The sequence below is a fragment of the Solea solea genome, chromosome 16 (assembly GCF_958295425.1).
Source record: "Solea solea chromosome 16, fSolSol10.1, whole genome shotgun sequence".
In the NCBI taxonomy this organism is placed as follows: Eukaryota; Metazoa; Chordata; class Actinopteri; order Pleuronectiformes; family Soleidae; genus Solea; species Solea solea.
The window spans coordinates 18,642,986-18,656,717 of NC_081149.1; the positions used below are offsets into that span (position 1 = coordinate 18,642,986).

The following is a 13,732-nucleotide window of genomic DNA, read 5'->3' on the forward strand; positions in this document are numbered from 1 at the left end:
AAAGAAAGTCCAATATTAGTCCAGAGACTATACTGGGGAAAAGAGAAATGTCCCTTATAAGCAGTCAAACACGGACACAGGCCCAATCTTTAAATTAAACCCAGCAAATTCCAACTGTGTCTCATTAAAATCCTCTTATCTTAGTTAAAGGTTTCAGGCTCAGTGGAGCAGCAGTTCACATGAAAATGACTTTAATGACATTTCTGTGCATATGCATCTCTGCGCATATTATTCTACAAGGTCCATCTATGCAGGTGATTTAAAGTAAATGAACTTAATTTCTTCATTAAAAATCCCAAGGGTTTAAAGTTGAGCCTAAATGTGACTCAAAAATACCAGCATTTGAGCAAAATGGCCAGCAACACTAATGTAAGAAACCTAATTAAAAACATATAACCCAGCTATACGAGCAAAATGGTTAATGACGCACTATATTGTAGTGGAATGTTGGCTTTAAGGCGTGTTTTTATGATTCTGTAGTATGTTTTGATAACTGAATCTTCGCCGATATAGGAGTATTTTATATTTGTTTAGTTTTCCTTTTTTGCTCATATGTATAACCTGTTTTACTTTTGTCAAAGGGTGATGTCTTATAATCCCATGTGGGATGGCATGACACAGAAAAACAAACAATTGACAACCAACTTTTGCAGTTTGTCTTGTCTTCAAGTGAAAAATAAAAAATTCTTAACACAGCTTCGTACCGTGAAACATCACCGATCTGTGCATGTACGTGCATGTTTGGCTTGGCGTGTTTTCTTTTTCCCTTGAAGAAAATGGAAACTTACAAACCCGCGTGCCAGCAAGTATTAGTCATTTAATTTGTGAGGTGTTTAGCAAAAATAATTCGGCGATTGGCAAAAGCTATTATCTGCTGTTGCCGTACATAAGTATGACTGATGCATAGTCATTCTGCAGCATTATGCATCTCTTACTCTGCATAGAAGGCTGTAATCTTTTAGAAGTGCCTGTTATTAAAAAACAACAACAACCTCATTTCTATTAAAAAAACAAAACAAGTAAAAACTGTTTATTTCCTACATAAACTGCTTTAGAGCAAACAGGGAGCCAAAAGAAAGATACAGGGATCAACCACAACACTATTTTTATCTTGTATAAATGCAATGCTCCAAAGTAATGAACAAGCCTCGTCTGTATAAATGAGATGGAAAAAACAAAGAGATTTCCTCTACACTTGGCTTTGTGAAATTCACCATAACAGATCGATTATGTCTCGTATGAGTCAATTTACAATCATTTCCATTCTTATTCTGATATAAATAATAGTTGGCGACATGCGTTTCCCTGCATTTTATTAAAACAACACTTATGTACAAATATATTCATTACAGGGAATGTAAAATAGTACATCTCAGCATGGTGTAAATGGCTTTGGGTGCACCTTGTACAAACATCCAAACTCCACGGTGACACTGTATTCATACGACACTGAGCGAACACACTTGTGAAAAGTAAGCATTAGCGAAACATATTTATAATCAAAGTTTTTCCCTTTGACTAAATTTCCATTTGATTGCTCGTTTTTGTTTTTGTTTTTAATTCCATCAAACAACACATTTCATTGTGACTTTAGTAGCGGGCGTGGTGCTTATGTTGCCATGTGAACCTTGAAACGAAGGCTTCAAACACCAGACGACCAGATTTACAGTACAATCATGCAGTTCCCTGAGAGGATTTTACCACTTCACCTACTTTGGTAACTAGTCCAAGGTCAGAGGTAAAGAAAAAGTCGTTGTTTATGATATCATTACAGCTTCTCCTGGAAAAAGCAGAATCACATCAGAAATTCAAAAACAAAACAAACACAAAAATAAAGTCTCCTGTCACCGGGTTCTCCTGTGGTCATAGGCAGTCCCTGCACAGAGCCACCTGGCCAATGCGATAGTCCCTGCAGGGGCACAGGCGCTGGTATTTGGCACTGGAGCCAGCGCAGCTGAACAGCAGTGGGTCCTGCTGCAGCCCACATTCAGCATGCTCTGCTGAAAAGGCAGGGAAGAGGTGGTTCATCTCCGACCCCAGTCCCTCACACTGCATATCCAGCCTGGACACAAAGACGGAGCAAAATAACACACTTGACCAATGCATCATTTATTAGTTCACAATGAATTGTGATTCTACTAATAAGATACAACGTTAATTAAATATTAATGTTAGTATCTTAAGTATTTATGCTACGTTGTTGCCTCTCGGACGTCAAGGGTGTTACCTCCTGTACTTCATGCTGCATATTTTGAAACTAGAAGTGCAAATGAAACCTGACAACGTGAGAATGGAAAGTAAGTTCAATTTCTCATTTGCTGGGTCAGCTTGATAAGAAGCAAAATTTAAATAAAATTGAAATATCAAATGTTGGCAAAAAATTGCCATTTTACGAAAATTAAACAAAATGAAGAAACTCACGCGCTGAAGGCCTCCTTAATGTTGATGAAACGATACAAGGCAGGTTCGCAGATTAGTCCTGCACTTTGGCACGCCGTTACACATGACTGGCCCTCCAGAGAAGCTAAGAGCCGCAGTGCACTGAGGGGAGGCCAGGATGTGTAGGAGCTGGTGTTGAAGGCCCAGGTTAGTGAGCTCGAGTTGTGTAGGAGGATGAAAGGGTTGGGCGGGCTGCTCGGCCAAGCCCTGGATGAGCTTCCTGGAGCAAATGGAACTTCAGGAGAACAAAATTCCTGCAGGTGCAAAGATAAAATGACCCGTAATCAACATTTTCTAGTGGTTCTTCATACAGCAACACTGCCAACACACTGACCTGTGTGGTGAGGTGAAATAAACCTGATACTCCATTACAGAGAAGCACGAGCTCATTCAGCTGGGCAGCTGATTCGGGAAATGATAAAGGAATTGTAACATTAAGCAATTCTTATCAGGGCTGACAAGTCGTCTCGCCAATCTCGCTGGAAAATGATATGAATGCAGTTATACCACCCAGTGATAAATGATGTTTGGAGGCAAAATTAGGCTCTGGTGAAAGCTCAGATTAGACTCCCCTCCGGCTCAGGTTATTCATAAAGCCCAGGTAATAACATTTCTCTGACATGTCCCTCTGGCCTTCAGACCTGTATATTAAAAAGGCTCCTAGTGCCCACAGGCAATAACCAGGGTTCCAATTTCTCTATCTCTGCTGCACGTGTGCACATATGCACACGTATACACACACACACACACACACACACACAAACCTCATCAAGAAAATAAAATGAAGAGCAGGAAGTGTTTTATTTCACCACTTGGTTGTATGTAAGTACGAATCTTCAATAACTCCACAATCTCACAGGCTTTGCTTCATGTTTTCATCATTGATGTTGACAGGATATATTTTATGTGGTTCACTTTCGTCCCGGATACTATAAGTACCACTATGAGTCATTTAAGTCACAAAATGTCATTTTCTAGAGAGAAAAACTTTCAAAAAAAAAAAAGAAACCTGTGTTTTATTTATTATTATTATTGCAATGTTTTGTCTTAAAAAGAGCATATAGGATTATGGCTAACACATCCAGATCGTTGGTGTAGTGGTTAACACAGTGTGTGTGGGGGGTTTTCTCCGGGTTCTCCAGGTTCCTCCCACAGTCCAAAAACATGCAATGTGGGGATTGGGACACTCTAAATTGACCGTGAGAGTGAATGATTGTTTGCGACCCTCACGGGGAGGATACAGCGGGAGAAGATGAATAGATTATCTGGATTTTGCGTGCAAATGAAACGCATATTGTGCTTAATTCAAAGGAGGAAGTGCAAATGAAAGATGCAGTGTTCTATAATTGTGTTTCTTTTTTGTTTCTGAGATCATTAAGGTCATTAAATCAAGTTGAAATGAAATGAAACGAATGGAAAATAAATTGCCTCATCTATCAAATCATGTTACTTCCTCGTCCGTCTGGCTCTTGCTGCGGTTTCACATATTGTTTTAAATGTAGTGACAGTCTGTCGCAGACAGTGTTGGGGTCACTTGGAATCAACTGGCTGTTTGTTATTACAGCCTGCGAGGTCAGAAATGAATGATTCTGAGCTCCTGGTTGTGGCATCATACCTTTGCGAAAAAGCACAGCTCATGTTGTACGACAATGACAATGGGAACCCGTTCCAGCAAATGGAGGTCAGGGGACGACAGTGGGAGATAATGAGGATGAGGGATCGAGACTGGAAGCAGAAAATTGAGGGTAAGACATGGGAGTGACTTGCAAAGTTAGAGATGAAATTGGAAAAACTCGGAAATGGGGAAACAAAAGGTTAAGGAAAGTGGAAGAAAATAAAGGCAAGGGGAGTCTGATTGGGAGTCTGACCTTGTACACTCAAGGCGGTCAATCACAGTCACAGGCGGTCACGGCACGATGAGTGTGTGTGTGTGTGTGTGTGTGTGTGTCTGAGCATGTGTTTCTGACACCAGGGGAGCGATTGTGTCGGAGCAGAGTACAGCTTAAGAGCATTTCCTCAAACAGCCATATTACTGTGACTATCACAACTTGATGGATGTGCAGGAGGATGGCAACATCGGCTGTGGTTTAGTGCAGGTTTGGATATGTGCCATTGCTGTGTAGTAAGGTGTTCTGTACGACGGCTGAAGACGTTCATATCTTGATCACTGTTTGATTCCCATTTCAGTCAGGAACACTTAATCATAATGCACATAATCAAACCAATTGTTGCCACTAATGGAAATACAGTTAGAATTGGCACTGATTGAGACGCTACATGGATTGGCAGAGCAGCAGGAAAGAGAGAGCAGTGCAGAAAAGAGTGTGCCCAAGCAAGACACTTTAAAATCATTTTAAAATGTTCAGTCTGCAGAACTCTGATCTCGAAAGGTGGAGGCTAAGAAATTAGTGAGAAAGGAGTGTTATTTAACTAGCAGGCCTTGGTGTGAGAGTGTCTGTGCCTGGATTGTGACTCATGCACTGCGGTAACAAGTTTAAAAAGTCAAATAACAAATCCATTTTTTGTATGAGAATTACATTTTCCTTTCATTCTCTGACCCAGCAGACCATGCGTCATTTCGGGAAAATTAATCACTGTGCTCGTCTATGTGGCCCAGGCAAAGGTTCTAATTAATAGCTGACCCATGTTCTGTAGCAGAGGTGTTAATATTGTGGCAAAGCAACCATGGATTTCCAGAAAGGAAACTCGAAAACACTTAAGCTGAGTGTATTAGTTTAAAGCAGACAAACCGAATAGACACGTTCAAGTTTTAAGAACAGGAGATGAAAAATACAATCGCTCAACTCAACTCGACTCAACTCAACTCATCTCAAACTTTATTTCTAGAGCACCTTTAAAGCGACAGCAGTCGACCAAGGTGCTGTACAGAGGGGGGCACAGGTTACATACAAATAGATTTGAATAAAAACAATCAGCAATCAGTAAAAACAATAACATATAACATGTATTATTAAAATAAAAAAAAAAAGAGAGAAGAAATGGGTTTTAAGGGAGGATTTAAAAGTCTCTAGGGTCTGGGAGGATCTAATATAGAGTGGGAGACTGTGGCGATGTAGGAGCTCAGAAAGATACAGAGGGGCCATACCATTGAGGACTTCAAAAACAATCAATAGAAGTTTAAAAATCAATAAGAAAACAGACCGGGAGCCAGTGGAGGGAAGCTAAGACTGGCGTGATGCCGGAGAGAAGTTGAGCGGCAGCGTTTTGAATGAGCTGAAGTTGGTGGAGAGAGGATTGGTCCAAGCCAACGTACAGGAAGGCACAATAATTAAATCTAGATGTAACGAAGGCGTTCCAAAAATAGGACTTGGTCTTGGCTAATGGGTAGTGTGAACGGCAGCTGTATTTGGAGTGAACAGAATGAGTATTTATTCAACATAGAGCTTTTTAAGAATTTGGTTTTCGTTCATTCTGGGCTTTCTGAAATGACCACGGGAATTGGAAGTGGTTGACCCAAACGCATGGAAAGGAGTGACAACTCATTCCATCGTGTGTGTGTGTAGGGTCTACTGAACTGTCACCATGTTCTCCTGCCGAGAGGTAAAACGCAAACAAACACATCATCGCTGATGCAGAATGTTTCAAGACCCACCTGGTTCTGAATGTAGGCGTGAATTCTTTCAAGCATCCCCTCACAGGTGTACTCGTATGGCAGGAACGGCTTCACCTGTCAACACAGATGAAGAAGCAGTGAGAATGGGGGAGAGAGGGGGAGAGAGGGAGGGAGAGAGAGAGAGAGAGAGCGAGAGAGAGCCATTGTAATTACAGGAACTGCAGCATCTGATAGTTAATCAAAGCTGACATATTCATTAGTGTAATTGTGAAAAGCTTATATCATGCCACAAGCCTCGCATTAAAATCAATGACGGAATACATCACACACGGCAGCTTTAAAAATTGATTGCATTATTTTTTAGTGATGACTTTATCGATATGTCAATGATAGAGTGAAGTGACAGTGGACCACAGGTCGTCCTGTGCAGGTTGGTTTTTGTTACTCTGAGTCTTTCCTCACTGTCTGGACTGTGACACTGAATTAAAAGCCACAGAGGAAACACTGATCCATCACTGCTTCTGCTCATGCTCTGTGCTAAATGTACGAACACAGGCACCATATGGAGGAAGAAAAGACTTTCTGGTGGTTTACGTCTTATGAGACAGCTTTATATTAATTATTGGATTTCAAAAAAAACCCCCACTGTGTTTTGATGCCATTAATAATTGTGAAGTATATCAGGAGAGAACACACAGAATACCAAATCCTGGAGCAGATTCCCCTCTGAATGTCTCCCATGGTACAATAACTGAAGTGAGATCTCTTTGTTTACTATCAGGCCGCTAAAGCATTCAGGCTTTTAAACTGATAAATGGTTCCTTTTAGTGTTGTGTTCCTTTTAGCATTCCCCTATTACTTTATTTCATCCGAGTTTAATGAAATGTATCTGGCACTTCATCAGCTATTCTGCAATGCAATTTGCCTTTCGGGCATCTTTATATAATAGAATCGGAAGAGTGCGAGAGAAGAAAAAGGCTTCAAAGATGGCGATTTCAATTCAGCGGTGGAAATATTTTTTAAAGCGGCCGCACATTTATATACCTAAACTGACTGCACTGCTCGGCCACAAGGAGTATGTCATTATAGATGACATAAAACAGGATATAATCCATGCTCCTGAGACACGTTATGCCTGGAGTTAAGTACGATACGCGGTAAGAGACAAAATGATGCAACCGACACCTTAGTTTAAAAATATGTAAATATGATAGACTGATTCAGAATCAAACATTCAGAATCTTGATAGTATTTCATGTCAGGAAAGATTCTCTTAAATGTATTAAGGTCTCTGTTGCATCAGCAGCTTCCTTATAAATGAGTTATTTATTCTTATTTTGTTCCATTCTGTCTGAATCAAATACACAGGTAGAACGTAGGGATGCATGATATTGGACTTTTTGCCGATATGCCTATTTATAGGGAGTGCTTGGGCTGATAACCGAGGTCATTTATTCTCCCAGTAATAAAGTGCCTTTCTGCATGGAGTTTACATGTTCACCCCGTGTGTGCACGGGTTTTCTCAGGGTTCTCTGGTTTCCTCTCACAGTCCAAAAACATGCGGAATTAGGTCAACTGCACACTTTAAAGTGACCATAGGTGTGAGAGTGAGAGGTTGTTTGTATATATTTGTCTATATATATATAGACAAATGTGATGGATTGGCAATCTGTCCAGGGTGTACCCCGCCTATCGCCTTACGTCAGCTGAGTGTAGCACAGATAGAGCAGTAGAAGATGGATGGATAGATGGATGTTGCATCACATGTGGATATAAAATATTTCATTGTGCAAAATAAATCAGCATCAACAAAAATTATATTAAAGGAGGTAGGAGCTTATTCAGCCTACTATTTTAGTCATTAGTCATATTAGTGGATCCTGGCGGATTTGCTGATACCTGATAAAACATTTTAAAGCAAATACCTGCCGATATCATGCTGATAATATTATTCTTGTTGTTCTGCCCGCAGATATATAAATATAGCACAAAACATACGCGTGATCACCAGTGTGATTGACAGCTCGGATCATCCAGTGGGTGAATTTCTGGTTGCGCAAACCGTCGTGGTGCTGGTGACATCACCACAAAACAGGAGTTTGCTTTGAAAACGAAAATCAATGTCCCCTTTTCTGTACAATCTCTGCATCTACCACGGCTGGTTCGCCATTTTAGCTCCATCAGCAGGAAACAGGGTCTATACTTGGCAGACGGAGGCATGCGTGCATCTTGGCTCAAGAAGGGCACTGGCTGCATCTCTGTTGTTCTAGTGACAGATTGAGGGTTTGTTTGGTTCTGGCCCCTGGAAAGCTGCCAGGTAAACCCAGGTGTGGGCATCGTTTACCTACTGAGCTGCTCAGTATCTCAAGCAATTAGCAGCGCAGGGAGCGGTGCACAGAGCCAGCTAAGCATTTCGTCCTCACGCTGGATGCCATGATTAAGAGCTCTATTAAAAGGCCTAAAAAGTAGGTCAACACAACAAGAAGTGTAAATCAAAAGAGTGCAAGAACAAATTATGCTTTCACCTTCTACCTATTATGCAGCAGCGTGAGAGTGTGCTGTGCCGTGACTACATATCAGATTATTACTTTGCTGAAAGGGTAGTGCTGAGTTTGAAAACAACATAGATTTGCATACATCGATCCTCACGATCTCACGAATGGTTGCGTCAAACTCTTCAGTGTTATTGAAGTCGATGGTGATGACATGCGGTCTGCCGATGTACTGCTCTGCATAGGGATGCTGAGAGGACACCTGAGGAGATGAATTAAAAAGGAAATAAATTAAAAGATCATAAAGAGGTGTTTTTTTAAAACCATACGAGGACTGACATGCATGTAATTCCATATCAGTAATCCGTCATACATTTGAAACGTTAAATAAAATGAGTTTAAGGTGTAAATTAAGTAAATGCACCTTTCTGGAGGTGGGCTTTCCTTTGAAGAAGTCGTGATTGAGAGAGCTGTGAGGGGGATTGAACTTGGGTTGCAGGAAGATGCAACCATTAGCAATGGCCTCCAAAGGAGCGGGGCCTTCATATGGAAAGCCAAATCCAATGAAAAGCTTGACAGGAAAGGAAGGAGGAGATCATGAGCACATACAGTAGTTTGCTCATATTCAAGCTGACACTTGCATAAAGTCAAAAGTTTATAGTTTTGTCACATTTTTTTTGTAAAACAAAGCATTTTCTCAACGTAAGAAAACATTACGGTTCTATTTCCCACCTTGGCCTTTCTAAGGAGCTGCTGCAGCTCGTGCTGAGGCAGCAGACCGTGGTTCTTGACAAAAGCAGGCACCTCGGGTGGACGGTGTGTTTCATAATACACTGTCCCGTGTATCTCCATGTAGCGGTGCAGGATAGTGAGGAACTTTTCCTTACCCTTTAAATACAAAGAAGACAAAGAGTTGAACCCTTAAAATCGTAAAATAAAATTGCCCTCATTTGTATTCACGTACGTATATTCCGTCAGTTCGCCTTATCCCCTGTGGTTAATTATAAATTCACTAAGTTCACACTCCGCATACAGTATGTCACTGTGCCCCAGGTGAGTAGCTGCCGATTACGTTAGCCATGAAAGCTGCACAAAGCCCGATTTTTCACAACTGTCAGTCATTTCTCCCGACTCCAGCAGCACAACGTTGACCGCTTAAATGAGGTGAAGTGATTCATCACGATTACACATAAATGTGGCAAGGGGAGAGCAGAAGAGAACGGTGAGGCATGAGGGTGACCTCAGCCAGATGTGAAGTTGTCAGTGGAAAGGAGGTCAGCAGCTGCTCTCATCAGGACACCATGGTCACTTAACTTTGTTAGCATAATATTGCTATTTCTGTGTGTCCGTCTTGACATAAAACAAAGCATGGGAATGTCACCAAGGCACTACTTTACTGAGAAACACACTTGTGTGGAGCTTACAGGCTTAATCACCAGACTATGGTTTGCATCGAGCAGACATTTGTTTATATTTTGGTCACACGAGTACACACACACACACAGAGAGGCTGGCACAGTTATTCTTATTAGAATAATGCATTGAGTAATGTCTAAACAAAGACTTATCCCTTAGACATAACTAGTTAATACCCAACCTTAACTGAACCACAACACGCGTCCTAATCCTAACCTCAACCGGAGCCTCAGAAATGAGTTTCTGCCTCATTAGCAGGCTTCGGTCCCCAAGAGGATAACTGAGGCTTGAAGTCTCTTGTTTGTTGTCTCTGTTCTGTTTGTTGGTTCTGTTTTTCAATTACAAAGGCTCCCTATAACAGAATCCCCGACTGTTACAATTAAAAGTGAGCTCATTGAACAGGAAACCGAGGGTAGGGATAGATTTCGATTCTCGGTTAAATTCTAAGAGTCATGTCAAAAAGATCTGTAAAACAGTTACTTTAACTGTTTTAAAATGATAAGAAACTGCCATTTGATTGTGCCTGGTATGTGGATCTTGACAACCGAGCCTTGGAAATCTTGGCTACAAAAAACAAGGTACCATCTCTGTCACATTTGAACTAAATAAAAGAGCTTGAGCATTGGCAATTGTATTGATTTTCACTATGTGACGCTATAAATGTTTGAACGCCCTCGCCCCTGCACCTCTACCTGTAAACACATTCAGAGACAACCAGAGCAGCAAGTGGAAAGTGAAAAATCAGATTCTGTAAAGCATGTTTTGCTCAGACAGCCTTTTCTGTAAAAGGAGCTAAATCTTGGAAATTGCTACTTGACATTTGAAAGCAGCTACAAACAAAAAAAAGCTACCAAATCCTGGCTGATTCAGCAACAAACCTGCATACATGCTTAGTCCTTATAGATGTTATATGAAACGTAATGTTTAAATGTGTTTTTATTGTATGTTTTATACTTTTTATCAGAGGTGGAAAGTAATGAATTACATTTACTCGCGTTACTGTAATTGAGTAGGTTTTTGTGTACTGAAGTTATTTTTAAAAATGTGTAATTTTATGTTTACTTAAGCATGTTTTTTTGGAAGTACTGTACTTCTGTACATGTTTTAAATCACATCCGTTAAATCACATCCGTTGGCCTGAATTAAAATTAAAAAAAAAATTTGACAGGTGAATTGACGCAAAATAACAAGAAAGTTAAAGCATTTATGACATTTGACCTATTTTGACTGATATATATATGTATATATATATACATATATATATAATATGTTTTATATTGTCAGCACTTCAATTTGTAAAGGTTTTGCCTTTAATTAAAAACAATTTATGTGCGAGTTCTAAAGAAAGTTACAAGAAAGAACCCCAACCTTGATAAAAAAAAGTAACTTTTACGCTGAGTACATTTTAAACAGCTTCTTTTTTACTTTAACTTAAGTACATTTTTAGACCAGTACCTTTACTTGTACTGAAGTAAAATTTTATCAAAATAGTGGTTCTTTTGTACTTGAGTAGAATATTTCAGTACTCTTTCCACCTCTGCTTTTATTACATGTTTTATACTGATAACAAGGTTTACTTTTATATATGCATCATCTATCTCTGTCAATTAGCATAATTAGCATATGGTACAAACACTATGACACATGAATTAGACAACATGCAAGCAGTACTGTCTATGTTTTTGTATATGTCCCTATAAAAATATTGCTGGCCAACAAAATATTGGAAGAAAACTCATACAAGTGATACAGGTGAAAAGTAGGTGTGTACTTACTTGCAGCTGTGTGGATGGTGAATGCAGAGTTGCATGGGGAGAAAGCAGACGTGTGAGCATGAAGAGGAGGGGAGTGGGTATACAGAGTGACAGACAGAATGTGACATTAGTCATTTTCAGTATCAAGGGACCTATCACTCTAAAAACTGAGGTGGAAGGCTGTGCTCAGCGAGGGCATGTTTATAGTCTGGAGAGATCCTGACGCTCAAGGCAATATTTTAGACACACAGTACAAACACGACATTGCCGTCTTTTTATTTTTGTCGTGAAAAACAGGGGAAGCTTAAACAGCATAGGAACAGAGCTGTGTTCAGATTTGAGTGAGGCAAACCATGGGAATCAGCGGCACACTTCAAAGTAACAGCAAGCACCGGGAACCTCTGCCAGCAGCTCGGAGGAAGAATTTACTCTAAACAAAACCAATTGTTCTTTCACCATCACACCTCAGGAGACAATCCTAGAGGAGTTGTTTAGATGTGTAATATCTAGTGGGCGTTTCACAGCTCAGCAATTTCATATTCAAACGTCCTCCACATTTGTTCTTACACTTTTATACTGAGATTGCCACATCCAAAGCACTTTCTATGGCATCAATACGTTGTGTAAGCTCCCCATTATACACTGTACTTATAGCTATGGAGAAAAACGAAACCAAACGCAATACAAACATGATATGAATCCACTCATGGTGAAATAATGGCGCACTCTTGCAGATAAGAAGCATGCACACACAAAGTGCTCTGCATTTATTCACAGCAGTATTGTGCGATACCGACCTTCCACATGCTGGCTTCTTTACCATACACAACAGCCATGTTGTTAACCTTGTTCCTCTGAATGTTCAGCTTCTCCGTCTCGTTCAGCTCCTCGGCCACAAAACCCATAAAGGAGTTGTCTGGAGTGTGGGCTGCCAAGGACAGACAAAGCAATTGGCAATGCAACGTTACAAGTCCAATTTCATGTCAGATAAGAAACAGAAAGTGTGTCTGGCTGTTGTTGGAAATTTAGACTGCTGTGCATGTGGGGAAAAACAGAGTAAAAGGACGACTATGAGAAATGTGGGGAAAAAAAAAACCCTAGAAATGATGAATGACTGTTTTCCATAATAGTACAGCTGAGACATTTTTAACAAGGTTATTTAACTTGCATCTTACTGTACTAGTGTAAGTGCATTTGCATGTTGCTCGATAAGGTCATTGTAATTGTACACCAACAACGTCATCCTGCTCTATCTAGATTTAGGGCTTACAGTTACAATGTGTCAAAGCAACAACAATAGCTGCACACAAAGGGGAGCTGTCAAGTGTAAAGGTAACAGGGATATTTTTTTTTTGTTAATTTCCAAACCTGAGATGAAGGGCAAACACCTCTCTCACCGTTGCACTTTGTGATAACAGTGTTCTGGAAACAGCAGACACTTCTCACCGCCATCTAATTAAGTGGAGAATATAACTAACAGCAAAAAGTTTCTCCTGCCACTGATTCCATCAAAGGTGGCAAAGACGTGCTCGTGTGCTCGCGTATTTAAAGTCATTGGTGGTTTTGGGCATCTGTGCCGGCACAGCTGCTCTGAACCACTTCTGAGGTGTTTGTGCCCCCAAAGTCTTTGCCGCCTGTGACGGCCAGCAGACAGAACACCTTCTATCATCATCTTTGAATTCACACAGGCCATTAATCGACTAGTTTGCCAAGAAGATGAGTCGCTTCAAATCTTAGACAGAAATCAAAGTTGACATACGGAACATGGTCATGTACTGTTGGCCATACAGGTTCCAGTAGCCCCAGTTGGTTCTGTAGTCGTGTCGAGTGGCGTACTCCTCGTGGTTGTAAGCAGGCTCGGTACCAAAGGTGTCTATCACTCGTATGTGGCACCTGGGACAAAATGAGAAATTGGCCGAGCTACAATCACAACAAAGACGTCGTCGTGTTTTTTTTAAGTCAGGCAGTATGCCCTGAATTAGTAAAAAAAAAAAAGGTGTAAAACAATCCTATTTTTAGGCTTATTTCACCAAAGGTAACACATTCATGTATAAAAC

General features: G+C 40.5%; 1 protein-coding gene across 1 annotated transcript in view; it reads right to left on the reverse strand.

The window, feature by feature from the left end:
* Positions 1–931: 931 nt before the first annotated feature.
* Positions 932–13,732, reverse strand: part of LOC131476100 (alpha-1,6-mannosylglycoprotein 6-beta-N-acetylglucosaminyltransferase B) — a 52,637-nt gene continuing 39,836 nt past the window's right edge. Inside the window, exons 10-18 of the mRNA XM_058654590.1 lie at positions 13,435–13,568; positions 12,473–12,603; positions 11,697–11,702; positions 9,238–9,393; positions 8,930–9,076; positions 8,651–8,767; positions 6,053–6,127; positions 2,422–2,693; positions 932–2,062 (exon numbers count right to left, since the gene is read on the reverse strand). Of these exons, the coding sequence (XP_058510573.1) occupies positions 1,864–2,062; positions 2,422–2,693; positions 6,053–6,127; positions 8,651–8,767; positions 8,930–9,076; positions 9,238–9,393; positions 11,697–11,702; positions 12,473–12,603; positions 13,435–13,568 (1,237 nt within the window). The 3' untranslated portion in view covers positions 932–1,863. The remainder of the gene's footprint in view (positions 2,063–2,421; positions 2,694–6,052; positions 6,128–8,650; positions 8,768–8,929; positions 9,077–9,237; positions 9,394–11,696; positions 11,703–12,472; positions 12,604–13,434; positions 13,569–13,732) is intronic.